Source organism: Pempheris klunzingeri, chromosome 16 (genome assembly GCF_042242105.1).
Source record: "Pempheris klunzingeri isolate RE-2024b chromosome 16, fPemKlu1.hap1, whole genome shotgun sequence".
Lineage (NCBI taxonomy): Eukaryota > Metazoa > Chordata > Actinopteri > Acropomatiformes > Pempheridae > Pempheris > Pempheris klunzingeri.
This window is the reverse complement of record NC_092027.1, coordinates 2,986,462-3,005,243: the sequence shown is the minus strand read 5'-3', so window position 1 is coordinate 3,005,243 and position 18,782 is coordinate 2,986,462. Positions and strand designations below refer to the sequence as shown.

Here is an 18,782-nt window from a genome sequence, read left to right as displayed (position 1 = left end):
TGCCGTACTCAAACAAAGAAACCGCCCAGCATCTGTCCACGCTCATCCAACGTGAAAAGTAAAGTTTACATCCAGCGCTAAATGTTTACAGAACACATTTTCCATCGCAGAATCGTAACTTTCGTGCCATAAACGACTCCCGGAGAACTCTTCAGTCTGAGATATAAGACTCTTTTTCATTATATTAAAGGAGTTTACACTCATTTTGTTTACAGAAAATGTCAAAAAATTACTGCCTGTTTTGAAGATTTTGAGATTTTGGCAACTGGACCGTTAAATGTCTCTTCGTCAGCTGACGGAACAAAATTAAATATCTGAAACCTGCCGCCATAAAAAGCCACATTATTCTACGTTTGTAATCAGTTTTGATTTAGATTGATGATTTCAGAACTACAGCCATCTCACAGGCAGTTTGCATAGGGCCTAAAAACTCTGAAAAGACCTCAATGTTTACAAAAGCTGCTTAAGGGAAGGATTTGTAAGGGAGAGAAATGTTTACATTCAGGCGAGAGAGTGAAATGCCAAACACGTTCATGATACATCGCTTGTGAATCTGCTGAACTCCAAGAGGAAAAAAAAGCCCCTTTGCACCTGTGCGGCGTGCACGGGACACTAAGGGATCAGCTCATCAGACTGGAGTCAAAACTTTTCATACAAAAGGTTTTTATAAGGCGCGAAGCCGCCATCTTGGAAGAGGACGCTGATCATTCGCAGCACGCTTTAGAGCTGTTGATGTGAATTTTGTTTTGTAACAACGGCTCCAGAAACTTTGTGATAAAACAATGAAACCGACAATTTCCAGTGGGATGTTTTGCGTGTCCCTCGGCCTCCTGCTTTTCTCCTGCCTCACCGTTTCCACGGTAACCATCACCACGGAGAGACGCGCCGTCGATGGCGACGTCAGGACTGCGTCCAGCAGCAGTAGCTCTGCCACGGCCGGAAGAAGGAGCACCGCCCTGTTCCTCCTGACCGGCTACAAGCCACCACTGCCGCCGCTGCCCGCCGGACCCAAAGTGGCGCCCAAGGCCGCCGAGGTGGAGGACGGAGACGATCCACCTGTCATGGCCGAGCTCCCTCCAAAGCCCCTCCCTCAGACCATGTTGCCAAGGAACATGACGGCCGACGCCCTGAAGCCCCCGCTGGGCGCGGCGCAGGTGGCTCCGCCCCCCAGACAGCTGGTGGACGTGGACGTGTGCAGGTACCTGTGATGTTCTGTGTTTCATCAGATCAAATGCTGTAATTAAAACATTTGTGAGAACCAGACTGTAAAGCAAAGCAGGAAGCCTGAGGTTAAACCGTTTTAACATGTTTCTTTGAAAGGACAAACTGTCCATTTAGGTTTGACTCCCCTCATGACATCATAAGGGGATCTGCTGATCATGTGATCTCCTCCGGCCCTTCAGCGGGCCTCCTGCCCCTCCCCCCACTGGAAACCTCCTGAATCCACCTCGCCGTCTGTGAGCGTTCACACAGAGGCTGGAAACAGCTGCAGCCACATCTGCTGGGAGAGAAAACTAAACCGGGCAGATCTGTTCTAGAAAAGGGGACGAATAAGGGACCGTTAATGAAAAGTGTAGAGGATCAGTGTTAGAAAATAACATTAAGCTTTTGGTGCAAGGGGAGATAGAATCCAAGTGAAAACCTGGTTGGTTAAAAATCTGCAAAAACCAGAAATAGTGAGCGGTGGGCTGCGTTAACCCTTTAGATACCAGATGTGAGGGGGAGGGGCTGCGTCCGCTTTAGAGCTCAAATTTACCTCCATCGTCCCAAATGTGTTGATCATGCCTGGGTGCCGTGAAAAAGCGAGGCGCACCGTGATTCTCTTCCTCCCGCGGCTCTGATCTCGATCTCACTGAAGCTCATGTTTTGCACTGAGAGGCGTCTTTGCTGTTGCTAGGCAACGTGTAATCAGCTCTGAATCAGTGGTGGTGTGCTGGCGAGCCGCACACCACGACGAGCAGCAGCGGCCACGCTCAGGCTCAGTAATAACGGGCCGACGCAAAGCTTACATAAAGCTGCACACAGCTCACCTTTGTTCCTCTAAACTGGATGTTTCCTTTTACTGTCGTCGTCTTTTCTGTCTGTAAGATCACAGCATGGCTCCGGCTGCTCAGCAACACAAACCACTGGCTTCCTCCTCCACTGGTGTTGATTGTTCAGTCGGCCTAACCTCACACCCTGCACGCACCACATTTATCTCTTACCTTTGTCAACCTGCGGCACTCCGAGGGTTCCTCCGGGGGGGGGGTATCCGGTAGCATTAGCATGGGTGACTCTCTAATTCGTCGGACTGGTGCCAGCCACACTAAAAATTAATCCTCTCACGGTCCTGTTAAGTGCTCTAGAGCCTTCCGGAGGCACATCTGTGCTACTTTAATGTAGAATCCGTCAAGGTCAGATAGTAATGGGCTTGAATCAACAACAGCCATGAAAAAACTGTGCATTAGCTCATTGGGAAGCTGCCTCCATGAAGGACTGAATCGTGGGTAGACACCGGATCAATGGGGCTTAAATGTCTGCTGTTAGTCATGATGGGAGGTGCCCACTAACCCCGGATGGATGTCAAGGGCACAGAAGAATCCCGATCCTCAAATATTGTGTCATGGGTGACAAATCTTTCTGTTATCATCACCAGAGGTTACTTCGACGTCATGGGTCACTTCGACAGCACGTTCAACTGCTCCAAGGGCAGCTACATCTACTGCTGCGGGACCTGCCACTACCGGTTCTGCTGCGAGCACCAGAGGAACCGGCTGGATCAGGACTCCTGCAACAACTACATCTCCCCCGTCTGGGCCGACCCTCAGGTCCCCGTCACTGTGCCCGCGGGCAACAAGCCCGACCCGGACTTTGAGACGCTGCAGCAGCAGAACAGCAGGTCAAACTCACTTCCTGAACTTTTTCGTTTGAAAGGAAAGAAATAAACGTGATTTTCTTTGCTGCATCTTAGCTGAATTTGCTTTGATGTGATTTACAGACAACTAGACATCGTAATGTTTATTCTCTGCTGTACATCTTCGTGCGAGGTCTGAGCGAATATTTGAAATATTAGCGAAAATCACATCATGGCAGCAACAAGTGCAACATGCAAATGGGAAGAGCTGTAATTTTTTTGATGAATTTGTCACAACATGCTGTTATAAATGAAGCTCTGTGGTGCTACAGAGACGCCCCTGGTCTACAAATCATGTTCTCCACACGTAAGGGAAGACGCTTGCTTGCTGCAAAACCCAACAAAAGACACTTCATCATCATTTTTATGGGGTTTTTTTCAGTGAAAATGAGGAGAGTTACTATTCCCTCTAAAATATCTGTCAAAATAATCTCAATAGGACTTATTAGCATATCGCTCAGCCCCATTTAACACGTCACATGACACAAGATATACATGCAGACATGGAGCTGTATAACAACATACAGTAATAGAGGCCTAAAGAGCGAATGCACCTTTCTTTCTAAATGCAGCACGGCCTACGTGATCGGAGGGGTGATCTCCTTCACGCTGGTGGTGGCTGTCGGCGTCAGGATCGCCTTCAGCAAGGTGGCGCGCCGACCCCGCAACAGGGACATCAACATGCCCAGGTGAGCCGCAGCAGGACGGGTCCGCAGGGCTTCCTGAGTGTTAGTGACATAGACAGAGCAGAGAGCGTCAGCGCACCGAGGTGAGAGGGAGAGAAATATATCAATACCAGACAGGAACAGGATACCAGACTGTCCTGCAAATGGAGACATCGTTGGCTTTATCTGTCTGCTCGATAATGTCTGTCGAGTTGGACGCTCCGGCTGCAGAGGAGTCAAGAACAACTAGTTCCAGTCTTCGCTCGCCTTTTGGTTTGGCTGCAATACACTTGTTTTAAATGCAGAGTTTATAGAGAGGAAAAACACCTTCAGTTTACTTTGTTAAAGCAGGAAGAGGCTCAGTGTGCAGGTGTGTGGTAGATAGATAGATCTGAGGAACTGACATGAATTAGTGAAGAATATTTTAGTGTTTTCTCTTGTGATCGCGCTCTTCCTCTTTCCTCCTCGGCCGTCTCAGATCACTGGTGGACATCCTGCGTCACCAGTCGAGCCCGGTGCAGCAGGGAGAGAGGAACAACACCTCGGGGCTGACTTCCACCGCCTCGGACGGACGGACGTCCAAAAGCCTGTACACCCCCGTCCTGCAGAGCAAAGACAACCGCAGTGAGTGGCGACAAGTTCACGTCGAAAACAGCAGAAGTTAGACAGAGTGGGAGGAAACACAGAGCGAGGCGGTCATGTTCAGGTGAAATGAACGTGGCACGGATGGCAACGGTCACAGGCGTCACTTTATTTAATCTATTTCTGGAAGGTGGTACTTCCATTTGTAGAGAAAACTGAGTGAGAAAACCGTCCCTTATTTTACAGATTTAGAACTACGATTCATACGAAGTGGAAAAAAACTGGATGATGAGCTAATAATAATGAACGCAGGACTTTCTCAGACTTTTTAAAGGGTTAGTTCAGATCCAGCACAGTCCAGACAGGGTGGGAGTCATGTTTTTGTCAATGGAGTCTGAGCTGGATCGTCCAGGTCCATCAGACAATCTGAGCAACAATCTTTTACCAGACGGTGTTTGACAGACGAGGTTGTCCCAGAGATTACAGCCACCGTAGCTTGTTGTTCTCGGCTGTCGGCTGAGGAGATCGACTGAACAGATGCAACCCAAAGTCTGTATTAATAGAGGTCAGGTTTAAAAACAGCGGAGCTATCCTTTAAGACTGACGTTTGTAGTGTCTCTTAAAGTGAAAACTAAGTCTGTAAGAGACGACGTATCTGTGACAAACCAGGAAGGTCAGTATTTAAGTGCTGAAACGCTGCGAGCGTCATTTCATTTTGACAGTTTTTGTTATTACTGTTAGAGAATCTTGGCTAAATCCAGTGATTTATGTTTAAAAGAGGTAATCCTGGTTATGATAATAGCTACAAATCAAAGGTAAATTCAATACGACTTGATTTAATTTGAGACGCTCTGACGCACCGGCTGCCTGCTTAATGCTGCTCCTGAAATGTTGCTGTTGTTAACAGATTAGAGTCGGAGAAAGATTGTGTCTCAGGACGCCGAGTGGTGGACGTCATCAATGTGTTGTACTGTTACAATTCACACAATTACTAAACACACAAAGAAGAATCACATGTTTCCTCTCTTTTCTGCTCCGTCTCTCTCTCTCTCTCTCTCTCTGTCGCTGTCTCTTTCCTCTCTTCAGCCTCTCCAGGATTTGGCTGCATTTTTCAACAATAAGAAACTCAACTCAAGTAAATTCTCTACTTTGCCCCAAAGAATTAGATTATTTTTACTCTTATCTACTCACATCATTTATCACACATGCTGGATATTGTATTTTATAAGTATGACTTCAACATCAGCGCATTAAAAACACATAAACTTTACCGTAAAACTGGATATTTGACATCCTGTGTTCTTTTAAAACAGGCTAAATGAAACACAAAGTTCAGTGCACAGAATATTTTAAACTTCTAGAGTCACTGAAGACATGAAAATGTGCTGTATCCTATTAATCAGCAGTTTGATTGAGTTTTTGGGGGAAATATGTGTCAACGAAGTGAAGCCAAAGAGAGCCAATTCCTGGAGGGAGCGTCTCTGCTGTCTCTCTGTCCTCCCCTGTCCTTCCCCGTCCTCTCTCTCTCTCTCTCTACTGACACATATGCTTACTCGACACATGGCTCCGTGTCTCTGGAGTGGTTGTCCATCAGTTTGTCGGCTCTGCTCTCTTTGCAGCTGGGAACTTGCACCACCATTTTAACCAGCAGGGGTCTGCTTCCAGCCCCAAACACTCTGCTACCATCGGTAAGCCTCGTGGTCAGCAGCACAGTCACAGCACAGGCGGCGACGAGCTGCCGGCCGAGTCCGCGGCCTCCCCACCACACTGTCTGTCTGTCTTGTTGTTGGTATGACGGCCTGCTGTCCCGCACTCTGAACGCAGCTGTGCCACTGTCAACACTGCTCGGCGTGTGGCGCCGCGCACGCTCGTGGGTTTGAAACACGGTTGTGTTGAAAGTGACACATCTTTCATAAGAGTGTGAGCTGAACCTTGTCTGGCCCGCCCTCTGCTTAATGCAAGCCTGTCTCCCTCCCTCCACCCACCACCACCACAAGCCTGCTTCCAAATGTGCTTCTTCTCCTCCTTTCTGTGTAGCAGCGATGTGCTTACAGCCGGTACGACACCTCACCAGAGGTCTTGGCTTAAGCGAGGTCACTGCACCTGCCTGAGTCTGTTTTCCCAGGCTTTGCTCCAAGAAAACAAAAAAGCAATGCTAGCGCAAGCAATTCGTCTCCCCGAGACTTTTAGGAGTACCGCTAATCAAAGCGGGGTCGTTCGGAGCGTCCCACATGGCTGCCACGAAACGCTGGATAATGCTGCTGTGGAAATGTGAAGAGGATGAATGGCACAAGCATGATTTTCACTCAACTTTGTCGAGTTGTTTCAGCGCCAGTTATTCCAAGCCATTACACCCACGTGTGTCCCTCGAGGGATGAATTACACAAGAAGGCAACAGGAAGGCACAAAACCAAGTTGGAGTACAGATTAAAATAAACTTTGAGGCTAAATTGTGCTTTAATGTGTGCTGTGAGCAGTGGTTCAGTTGCTCGTGTTAACCAGCGAGCCGAAGCCCTCACATGTAAAAACTCCTATCAATACGCTAATAATGATTAATTGCATTCAGTGTTGCTGGAAATTAAATCTGTGACTCCTAAATGTTTGAGAAGCACCACTTTGTGTGTTTGCTGTTCAAATTAAAACACAAATTAAACTACTATTGTTTGTTATGATGAAAAAAATCTGCACATTTTCTAAATTGATCAGTTCTGGTTCATTCATGCCAATCCATTCGTAAAGGTGAGGGTGTTATGCGTTCCTTTGGCTCTCGGCGGCTTTGTCATCACTCCTCCTGTGTTAGATAAGGTGAACGGCCTGCTGGGACGATACAAGAACAGAACACTTCAGCTCTCTGAGTCAGATACTCTGCACACATTGAGCAAAGTTCATTTTTTCCATGACACCATTATCAGACCTCTCTGTCAGCCATCGTAGGTGTTCCAGAGAAATCAATTACCTCGCACTCTTGGAAGTGCCCGGGCTAATTCTGCATCATGGCACCAAAAAAACAGCACTTTTAGCTCAGTATTCGAGCTTCATAAACCAGCGTGATCTCAGAGCTAGCATTGCTTTTTCCCACCGTGTGTGTAGCGTGCACGGTGCAGGAGTCCATGTGGTGTGTGTTCCCCGGGTGACGCTCCACAGAGACATCATTGGCCATTATTGCCCATTACTGTCAGCGGTCAATGACCAGATATGTCCTGCAGTAATCTTAACAAGATGGCAGCCCGTAACCACGACCACCCTGAATGGACCCGGCATCGATTGCGTCTGTCTCAAAGACAGGAAACAACAGCAAATTGCCAATTTTCCACAGTTACGTAATCTTTTATTGCTGCTTTATACTTTATGCATTTACACATTTGTTACCGTTATTTTCCACCAGCTGCTGACACCCAGCAGTCACTACAGTTTCTCCTGCGCTCTTATTTTTTTATTTTTTTAATAAATCTGACATCTTCAAATGACTCCTCAGTGGTTCCAGCCATGGGCAGCATGCGTTTGTCGACGTCAGATGCACCTTTTGGATGTGTGTAGCTCGTCGTCCCCGTTTTAACTGTACAGAAGCAACACATGTCAGGTCACCGCTGGGTGCACCGACATGTTGAAGGTGCTGTCTGGACGTACTCGTATACTGTATGATGTAACTGATATGAGTATACACCCCTGCCCCTCCCCCATGCTGCTAATCTTACATAAGACAAATCAGTTTTATGTGTATTGATCGATGTGCTGCTTTTGCACTTTGCATAAATGTGACTGTGTGTGTCCCCCCCCCCGATGTTATCAGTGTATTTCTGTGTATTTACATGTGGCCGATATGTTTGTGTTCAGGTGAGCGGCACAGAACTGTATTAATAGATGGTCACCATGGAGCTCGGAGACACTTCCTGTGTGTACTGATCATTAACCAGCTTGTATCTTCTTCTCTTGTTCTGTCATCTTTTCTCTCATTTCTGTTTCTATCTTTTTGTTTCCTCTGTCCCTCTTAATTGTTTTGTCTCAATTTTACATTTTTTGTCTTCTTCATTCTCTGTTTTGTTCACTTTTCTCCCTCATTCATGTTCTTACCTCATCCTAATCTCATCTACCTCTCAAACTCCCTTTATCTTTAATCTCCTCCCTCCCTCACTTCTTTCTCTTCCTCCCTCCATTTCTTTGCCCCCTCCCCCCCCACAGAGCGTGGACCCCGTATGAACAACACCACGCAGCTCTCCTCGGGGCCCGGCCTGCTTTCGGGCAGCGGCAAAGGTCCTGGCGGTGGCGGCGTTGGTGGCGGCAGCATCATCGGAGGAGGCATGAGACACAACAGCAGCCACCCTTCCTTCTCCCACTCCTTCCACAACCTGGCCCAGCTGCCGCCGTCCTATGAGATGACCATGAAACCGGAGCTCAGCCGCTACAGCTCCCTGAAGAGGCTGGGTGAGCCGGGGAGGGAAGGGATGGAGAAAGAGTGGGGGAGATGAGGGAAGGTTGAGGGCTGGATAAAGGAGAAAAGAGGGGTTATTTGAGCTAGCGGCCATATTTGAAGTGTCGAGTCCTTGTGCAACAGAAGCTAAACACAGTTGCTAATCGCATTTCTGAACTTGACAGTCTCAAAGGTGTGACTTCTACACACTTCTATACCTCTGATGCATCAAATCTGACTTATAGTTTGCGACGTCGGTAGCTTTAACAGGCTTGGAATCCCATCAGTTACAATGGAGGCCCAGAGTCACGCTGGAAACACATAAATATTACAACGAAACGTCTCCTCGCACTCTTGCAGCATAGTGAACTTCTCCAAACGTCAGCATGTTCTCCGCCATCCACACTACGGCAAGAAAAAAAACATTAATCCAAACGTGAAATTCTGCCATGAATAAAACATGAATCAACAGCAAATAGATGTAGTGAAGTTTGAAGGAGCTCAAACTTTGTTTCTATCCGTTATCTCTTACTGTTTCTGCCTTTATTGCTAAAACAGTATTAATTATGGGGTGTTACTTATCATTGTGCGGGTCGTTTGAACAGCTCACAGTGATTGTTGAATATTATTTTAGCTTGAAATGCTCGTCCCTGTGCTCAGGTAGGGGAACATCATGCCAAGTGGTTGGGCGAACTCGAACATTTTGCCTGCACAGACCAATAATACACAAACCACCCACTTCACCGCAGTTTGGTATTGATTTTGATTTTGGATACCAAAGCTGCTGAGCATGTCTAAGAGCCAGTTATTCTCCAGTAAAGTGGCCCACTCCCACTGCATGACTTTCCCTCCAGGTATTTCTCCTCTTGCGGCCTGGCGAGTTTGACTTTATCGCAGCCGACTCTCCAGCGAACCTCCGTTATGGCAGCAGGCAGGCATGGCCGCCAGGAGATTTGTGACTCAGCTGCAAAGCCAAATAATCATCTCAGTGCGGTCTGAATGTGTAAAGTGTTTGTGCTAAACAGTCAGAGCAGTGAAGTAAACAAACTGAAACAGAAAAAGGGGGAACTTAGCGACAGAAGACGGAGAGAATTGAGAGAGTGAGGAGGATGTGATGGGCGACAGGACGAAGGGGAAAGGTTGGAGCGTGAAGTGGAGACGACCAGGAGCAACAGAAAGAAAAGCATCCGTGCAAAAAGAGCAAGTAGATGTGTAGAAAAGAAGAGAGGAGGAAGGGAGGGGCAGAATCAATATGAAGAGAAAGAGGTTGGTTGACCAGCAGAGACGACGAGAGCGAAGGAGCCGATCGGGCAAATAAGGAGAAAAGCAGACACGTTGGGAGAGATGGAGGAGAGGAGTGAAGGACTGAGGGAAAGAGATGTGGAGATAGGGGGGGAGGGGCGTTGGCTGCTGGTCTGCAGGGGCCTGGCTGCCTTCGACGGGGAAGAAAAGATGTTTGAGAGGCAGTGGCTGGCAACCTCTCTCTCTCTCTCTCTCTCTCTCTCTCTCTGTCTTTACCTCTCTCGCCCTCTGGTTGCTGAAGACTGCAGGGGGAGGGGAGTCGCCTCTGCAGGCTGAGTGATGGATGGTTACTACACGGGGGATTGTGTGTGTGTGTGTGTGTGTGTGTGTGTGTGTGTGTGTGTGCGCTATACGTGGAACTGGAAGCAATAATGAGGTGAAAGTCCAGATGAGGCTCTTTTATTATTTCGATTGAATCACAAGGAGAAACCACTTCAATGGACGACGCTGCGCTGTGTTTGGGAAAGGTTTCCGTTCATAACACATCAGACCTTCAGAGGTCATCCACTCATTTATGAGACGGCATCTAATGACGTTTTTTTCCTGCATGACAAAAGAACATTTAGGTAGAGATAGGTAGAGCAGAGTAACGCTTTGAGGGCGTTTTCAGCCCTGTAGTCTGTTTGCTGTGGTCCGAATCAGGAGTAGTTTGTTACAATGCTGCACGCCGCCTTGAGTTTGGTTTGTGTTCACAGGGCGGCATTTACAAGACGACCAAAGTGTGTGATGGTGAAGGAAACTGCAGGAAAATGTATAAGGAAACAAAGAGTAAAAGTTTTGATCCTGGCCCTCGTCATCATTTATGACATCGCTTGCGTTCATCACTGTAGGCAGCAGGTACAGTTTGAAAATGAGGCTCATGTGAAGGCCGGTCAGGAGGAGGTGCGATGCTTCTTCCAGTGGGGTCAGATCACGTTCTCAGAGTACGTGTCTAACCCGACTGAGACCAACTCTGGTTGTTTTGCTCCACATCCACGTGTGTGATCGCCCAAAAGAACGTCACCAAGGGGGCAAACGCTCCGGGGTTCGATTCAGCCGAACTAAACAAAGGCGTGACCGAACACTGCCCCTTCCTTCATGATTAGAAAACAGCTTAGCTTGGCTTCAAAGTGAAGTGCATGACATCGTCTTTGTCTTGTACTTCCTGGTGGGGCAGTTTTCCCCCTCGGCTGTAACTTCTTTACATAAACGTAAAGTCCGGCTGCTCAAATCCACAATACATCAAGTCTGCAAGGGGCCTCGAGTCCACTTTCTGCAGACATCCAGGGAGTCTACCTGAGGTCCAGACCAGGTCGAACCATCACACAAACTCTTGATGTTAGTAATGACGGCGGTGCAACAAGTGCGCGCTGTGTGAACGTCTCTCTTCTGTGCACAAACATAATGCAACACGGCACGGTTTAACCTGTACCTGCTTTTACCAAATCAACCAAAAACACAAGAGGACGTCACTTCACGTTAACCAGATTTGGGCTGAAAGCAAAGCAGCAGTTTTACTAGTCCGACTATTAAACGGCTACTGTTTCAGTGCCAGTTTTGTTGGAACGCCCTTTCAAAAAGGAGAAGTGTTGTCACTGTGTCACAAGCAGAGGGACTGCAGCTTCTCTCGCCAGCCATTGTATGAAACCTGGTCCTTTTGATGTGGCTCCCCATACGCTGCTGCAGAGAGGACGCCGATAAAGGCTTCTTTGTCCGCGGCGGGCAGCCAGGGAGAAACCTGCAGATCATTTGGCCTTACAGGAGGGGAGCAAACAGAGAGAGGAGGGAGAGGACATGAGACAAACAGAGAGAGAGGAGGTGGTGGGGAAAAGAGACCTGAGAGAGGAAAAAAAAGGAAAAAGAGACAGAGGAGGAGGGGGGGGGGGGCTTAAAAAGAAAAGCAAGCAAAGGCGAGACAAAGGAAGAAACAGAAGGGGAGGAGAGAGGACGGGAAGAGACCTGACAGAGAGAGAAAAGAAGAGGCGAGAGGGGAGGAAGAGGTAGAGAGGTGGCTGGTTAAAGGTCAGCTTTAAATTGGCTCGTGGGGAGCTGCTTCCATGGAAATGCTTTTGAAGATTAAAGCGGTCTGAGGCTGCAGAGCAGAAAGCACAGAAACGCTGCGTTTCACTATTAATGAAGCTCACTAAGCGCTCGGTCCTCGTCTGCGTCTCCTCCTGCTCTCTTTCCTCAGTGTCTCCATCTCTTTATCTTCACGTCAGTCGTGGCGACCGACCTCTCTCTTCTCTCTCACCTCCACTACTCTGTCTGTCTGTCCTTCCTTCCTCCCTTTGGACCTGTTCCCCTCTTTTACCTTCTATTCTTCTCTGCCTCATGAAATATACAGCGCGTCTCTCTTTCATCCCTCTTTCCTCACCTCTCTTTTTGAAATTAATCCGGTCGTTTCCATCTTTACTGTCTGTCCTCTGACTCAGTCGCCTCCGTTTCACCTTTCATTGTTTTTTGTTTGACATCTTCACCTCTATTTCCCCTCCTGCCTCATAAGTTTCTGTTTTTCTTTTTCTTTTTCATCATGTACTCCTCTTCATCCCTCGCTTTTCTTTTCTTTTCTCATTTCTTTCTTTCTTTCTTTATCCTTTCTGCCATTTTCTACTTTTATCTTTTATTATTTTATTGTATTTTATTTTAGAATTATAGATGTGCAAATTTACTTTCAAGTTTCTCGAATTTAATTTCATTTCAAAACAGATGTTTTCAATAATTTCAACATAAGCAATTAGATGAACATTTTAACAAACAACTTTTTATAATTGATCAATCTGATTCTGATCTGGAAATAAAAAGCATTTAAAGACTCAGGTTTCAACTTTGGGAAATTGTAATATGCACATTTAACCTTTTATGGATGCTAGAGGTGTTCTCTAATGCAGACCTGGCAGACACGTCTGCATTTTCTAAAGGATCAATCAGTTGAATTAATAGATCAATGAATTGAAAATAATCTTGCAGCCTTATTTACATGTTGCACAATTCCCTGTCTGTCTTTTGCCGAACCAGAGAAAGAACTTGACGAGTACTCCAGCTACTACAGCTCCAAACGCCGCTCCAACAACGCCCCGCCCTCCTTCCACTCCTCACAGCACCACCTGCCCTGGGGAGGCGACTACACGCTGGGATCCAGGGGCACGCTGCCCCTCCACGGCTCCCGCCCCCGCATCCACATCCCCGCCTCCACCCCAAACCCGTACCCGCTGCCCGCCCAGTCGCAGTACACCAGCTCCTCCTTCGACAGGCCGCCGCGCCGCGTCCGATCCCAGGACCAGCTGCTCGCGCTCGGGGAGGGCAACACGCTGTCCCGCTTGTCCAAGAACCAGCAACACCAGTACTACAAAGCCATGATGAGCACCAGCAGGGGCTCCAACTCACAGACGCTCCGCAGGTAAGACGAGATGAGAAACAGGGCAGCAGAGGGATGATGAGGTGATGAGAGAAGAAGATGATAGGCACCAAAAGTACTTGGTTAGCTTCAGGAAAAGACCAGTAACACAAAATATCTTCTTTCCAACGTACACCAGGGTGTAAATAGCATCTGCCATAATTAAAGTAGTGCATCAGATGTAACTTTTATATAATGTATATTTATATTTATCATAATGAACTCTTTTAATGTGTAAACCCACTTATGAAGCTGTTATGGAGGCGTGACTTTACAGAGAGGATGAACGAGTCTCTGGTTCCAGGTCCCACGAGAGGCTTCTGGTCTCGCCGGACCGTCTGGAGGACCAGCTGATGGCGATGGGTCTGATGATCGGCGGAGGTGACAGAGGAGCAGGCAGCGGGATGGTGCCCGCCATGGGCCGGCTCAGCCACCACCAGAAGGCCCAGTCGCAGCAGAACATCTGCGTCACACCGTCCATGGATCGCCACCACATGATCAAGATGAACTCCCACCCGACGCCAGGCCACGACCACGAGCGCAGCTCCGCCGCCATGCCTCAGATGGGCTTACACGGAGGCTGGGACGCCCACGGGGGAGGCGGAGGCCACCCCAACGCGCGACGGATGGCTTTCGCCAGCAAGAGGCAGAACACCATCGAACAGCTGCACTTCATCCCCGGGGGAGGAGGAGGAGGAGTGCAGGGGCTGCGGACTGGGAGTAAGAACGAGGTGACAGTGTGAGAGGACGAGGGAGGTAAAGAGAGAGGAAGACGAAGAGCGAGTAGAGAGGTGAAGGCTTGTGAAGAAGCTGCAGGGTGCAGGCGGAGGAAAGGGAGGTGGCGAGGCGTTTAGCGGGAAGACAAAGCGGAGAGATGATGAGGAGAAGGGAAGATAACTATGAAAAGAACAGAGGAAGAGATTTGCTCTCAGCTGGCTGCCTCACAGGGCTGCACTCTGCCCCCCCCACCCCACACACACACACACACACACACACACTCCCCTTCATAAAACAAAAAGTGGTGGAAGACGACATTAGCCTCATAGTGAGTATCGCCAATTGATTTCCTCTTCGCCACTTTGTGTGTTGAAAAAGAGAATATTCAGCCATTCTTTGTAAAGGGAAGACAGAAATGTCCACTTAAAAAGAGCAAAAAATATCATTGGAGTGCAGTTTGAAGGCTGCTGGGTATTCGCTGTGACTTTTATTGAAGGATACCTGCTGAGTCAGACGAATCGTCCTTGAGTTTTATTGCACTGTCCTCTGAGTCCTGCGGAGCTCTGACGGAGATTCATCTGCCGTTGAATCCATTGTGGATGATGGAGAGCGCGCTCAGGCAGAGGCAGACGGGTTTGCTTGTCTTTGTATTTATAAAAAGTATTTAAAACCAAATGAGTTTTGTATTTGATGATGATAACAATAGTACTAACATTACTGAGCCCTGTAGGACTTTGTGTATACTTGGTTTAAAGCGTATTTATCCTTTAGCCAGCCCGTTTGTAACCGACAGGCTGGACATGTGACCTGCCCGTCATTTCTCTCTCTAGCTGTGATTGGAAAATTAATGAAAGTAAAATATTCTTTGCAAAAAAAAAAAAAAAAAGAACCCAGCCGAGTGCAGTTAGCTGTCACTTGACTGCCTTTGTGGCTTGATAACAGTAAAACATGAGCCATTTTTTGGGGGGAAAACGAAACCTGCGTCAACACAAAACTGCTGCTATAAAGGCCCAGTCACACCAGCATATAGATGAGAAAAGAATCAGTAGCAAAAATCAGTAAATTTAGATGAAATTACAAGAGGTTAGGTGAACTGTGACGAGTGAGTTTGACTAATATTGAGGTTTTAGAGAGTCGTAGCTCATCGGCTACGTGTCGCTTCGTCCTCGTGTATTTAACCTCCTTCACTAAAGGTGAAAGGTTCACTGAGGCGAGACGGGAATCGGTGGTACCGATCCGTTCACCGCCGGCTGCCAGCGGTCACTGTCGCCGAGCGGATCAGTTTCTTGTGCCACTTCCTGGAATGACCGGGCCTTCAGAGTAAAATCCACTTTGCGGTATGATTTTAGCCTTTGTACAGTGACCTCCAGTGGGTCTATATCATCTATGAAACATTGTGCTGTGACCCTTTCTGCGTATTAATTAGTAAGAATAAAGTTTTGGAACTAGAGCGCTCATGAAGAAGAAGAACCGGCCTCGTGCGGACATTTTGATACCGACCAGACGTCCCTCAGCCGCCATTGTGAACTTCTCATCGTGACTTCATAGAGAGCTGAAGGGTTTCCTTTCGCCGCTGACGCCACATGTTGCCGCGAGTTCAGCTGCTCACCTCGTATGAAGGGAAAGGGGGGGTTTGGGGTGGGGGGGTCAAGGTGGGGTCAAGGTGGGGCGGGCGGTGGGGACAATGGACACTTCACACCAAGGGCTATACCGAATTATCTTTGTGTGTCTGTGCTCTGTACAGCGTCTGCTTCTCATTCTCATCTCTTGTGCGTGTCCGTGTTGGGAGGCATGCTCGTGCACACGTCCACTGATCTATTATTTATATATTCAGTTATTTATCTTCTCATTTAATGTGTTTGGAGTGAAAAAGCAAAAAGCGAAGGAACTTTTGTGCACCATGTAAAAACACACACGACCACTTTTTGTTTTTTTGTTTCTGTTGAATATTAGCATTGTCGTGGGAGGAAAAGGAGGCCGTGAAGATGTCATATTTTGTATATTTTTGAGTTTTTCTGGCTGTTAGATGGACCTGCCAGCCGATCACACTGGATTTCCCGTTAACGGGGTTTGAGGGGACTCGTGAGGCCTTGCTCGAGGTTTTCAGCGCCCCCTCTGACGGACATGATTGGCGACCGAGCGAAGCTTCCTGCCAGCCACTTTGAGTCTGTTACCACGACACGCGTTAGTGTTACCATTTGATGATTCCCCCCCTCCGATCAGACTCTGAACGCTCTTATCATGGATCTTTTGTTTTGTTTTTTCGTCTTTTACTTCAACATGTAATTTATTTTTTTAAATCTCTGTGAATCTTAACGTATAACCCTGGATTTTCAATATTCAAACTTTCTAGTGGAATTAAAAAAAAAATAAAAAAAACAAAAAGAGCCGATGCAATCAAAGAGAAAAGACGAACCGCATGACGATGTCAGAAGCCAGTGTTGGTGATGTCATAGTGCTGACTTATGATGTCACGGCGTGTGTGTGTGTGTGTGTGTGTGTGTAAATGTACATGCGTCCGTTTTAATTTGTGTGTGTGTGTGTAACTCTCTCTGTGTCGTCTCCTTCTCCTTCTCCTTCTTCTTCTTCTTCTTCGGGAATGCTGAACCTCATTTTTGACCAAACTCCGGGTCGTGTCTTCAGCACACATGGAGACGATTTTAAAGACCCACCGAGTTGCGGTCGTGACATGTTCATATCAACTTGTAATGAAATTTAAAAACGGCCTGTTGTTGTTTAATTAAAATAAAGGGGGTGGGGGGGGAGGCATTGATCAATCACAGCTTTTCTTGTCGAGCTACGTTCACCAAACGTTTGAACATGTAAGCTACCGGAAGCGTGCGTCGTGTCGTGTCGTGTCGTGTTGTGTCGAGTCTCGGCGGTTCACCAATCCACCAGGCCGATGAGCCGTCGTGACTCGAACAAACAACCCGCTCACTCGTGCTCACATTGACGGAAGAGTTTAAAACAGCATTTTAGGGTTGAAATACACCCAAACGGAGAGGAAAAAAGAAAGAAAAAACACAAATCTAAGTGTTTTTTTTGTTTTTTTTTAGCAGCAGCACTAAACCTGTTGGTTGTTTTAGTGGGCTGTGTGCTGCGACTCGCCGTTGGCTGACAGGACTGGAAAGGCTCTGTGGTTTTTACAATGAAAACATCTCATTAACTTTTAAAAGAGGAAACGAGGGTGGGAGGGGGGGGGTTGTGGTGGTGGGGGGGGCGGGTGTAAATGACACGTGAAAACTCAGTCGTATTTTTAATGTCTCATTTCTCCCCACACCTTCAGAGGTCTGATACACATGTTGTACTCCATGTTCAGTTAATTGCTCCCCTGGTAAAACTGTGTGTGTGTGTGCGTGTGTGTGCGTGCGTGTGTGTGTGTGTGTGTCTTAACCACCGGTGGGGGAGGAAGGGGGGAGGGGGGGGGCATATATGGGCATATTTGTATTCTCAAAGCTACTCTGCATACCTCAAATTGTATGATACATTTATTTATTACATCCCCTTATATGTCTATTTCCAAGAATATCCAAACAAAGGTCTCACAGATGTGCAACCCTTTTGTTATTGGTGATCAATTCTTGCGTTTGTAGAAACCATACTGTTTAATTGATAATAACAATAAAAAAAATCCCACTAAAGCTTGTTTGTGTCTCATGTGGTACATTTTGACTCTTTCTGTTTGTGTGGAGAGTTAATTTATTGATTATTTGGCAGAAAAGTGTTCAACAATTTAACAAATGTATTGATCTGCTCATTGATTACTGACTATACTTTGGGTTTTGTGCCGTTAATCAGACAAAACAAGGCCTGTAGGATACCTGTCCACGTTTTCACCCATATATATATTTTTTTTTAACAAAACGATGAACTGTTTAATCAAAGTGATCGTATCTACATGAATCAATAACAGCAATTATCCTTGCAGCTCTATTCAGTGTCACAGAGCGACTTTCATGGCTGCAGCTAATCATTATTTAGATATTTAGATGGATGATTAGTCTAAAAAAAGAAAACTTGTCATCTAAAGTCCTCAGAGCTCAATGTGACACATTGAATTACCAGTTTTATCCAAAAAATGTAAGTTCTGAGGACATAAAATAAAAAAAAAACAGCAAATCCTCACATTTTAGAAACTGGAACTGGTGAGTTTTTGGGCATTTTTTCTTAATGAATGACATAAATGATTAACTGAATATCTAAAACAGTTCATTGCTGATCAACTAACTAAATACTAGACTGATTAAACTTGTTCTTTCTCACAAACTGACCTAAAACCACAGTATACAGTTCATAGTAACTATCAGATCCTCACTGTGGTTTGAATGGGAGTCTGTGAGTGGAGGAAAAGTGTGTGTGTGTGTGTGTGTGAGGTCCCAACTATTGTCTCTCCCGTCAGCCCCGCCTCCATCTATTTCTGCACCCCAGGGAGCAATTTGAGGCTCCCCGCCCCCCTCAGCTCAGCACAAATTATTAAAATCATTACAGTCCTTGAATTAAGACAGTGAGGAAATTACAGGAGGGGAGGAGGGGGGGAGGGGATCAGGATCAGGATCAGGATCAGGAGGGGCTGCAGGCCGCTAATCACCTCAGTGACCCTTCTGACCCACACGGAGAGCTGGTTTCATTCATTATTTAGATTATCTTGTTTTTTTTTTTATAGATTATTTGATGTCATTACAGTGAGTACTTGTGACAAATGGAGTGAAAAGCACCCGTTTAGACAAGTTTATTAATTCCTGCACAGATATAGAAGTGAACCAATCAACCAATCAATACTTTTATGGCTTTAGAAGGACAGCAGACACTTCCAAACACACACACACACACGGCTGTCTGATG

At 46.8% G+C, this 18,782-nt stretch overlaps 1 protein-coding gene across 1 annotated transcript; it reads left to right on the top strand.

The window, feature by feature from the left end:
• The first annotated feature begins 782 nt into the window (after nucleotides 1-782).
• On the top strand, nucleotides 783-13,966 carry shisa7b (shisa family member 7). Its single transcript, XM_070847073.1, has 8 exons — nucleotides 783-1,198; nucleotides 2,636-2,878; nucleotides 3,466-3,582; nucleotides 4,037-4,182; nucleotides 5,760-5,828; nucleotides 8,320-8,562; nucleotides 12,845-13,226; nucleotides 13,528-13,966. The coding sequence occupies exons 1-8, from the start codon at nucleotides 783-785 to the stop codon at nucleotides 13,964-13,966; spliced, it is 2,055 nt and encodes a 684-aa protein (XP_070703174.1).
• The last annotated feature ends 4,816 nt before the right edge of the window (nucleotides 13,967-18,782 follow it).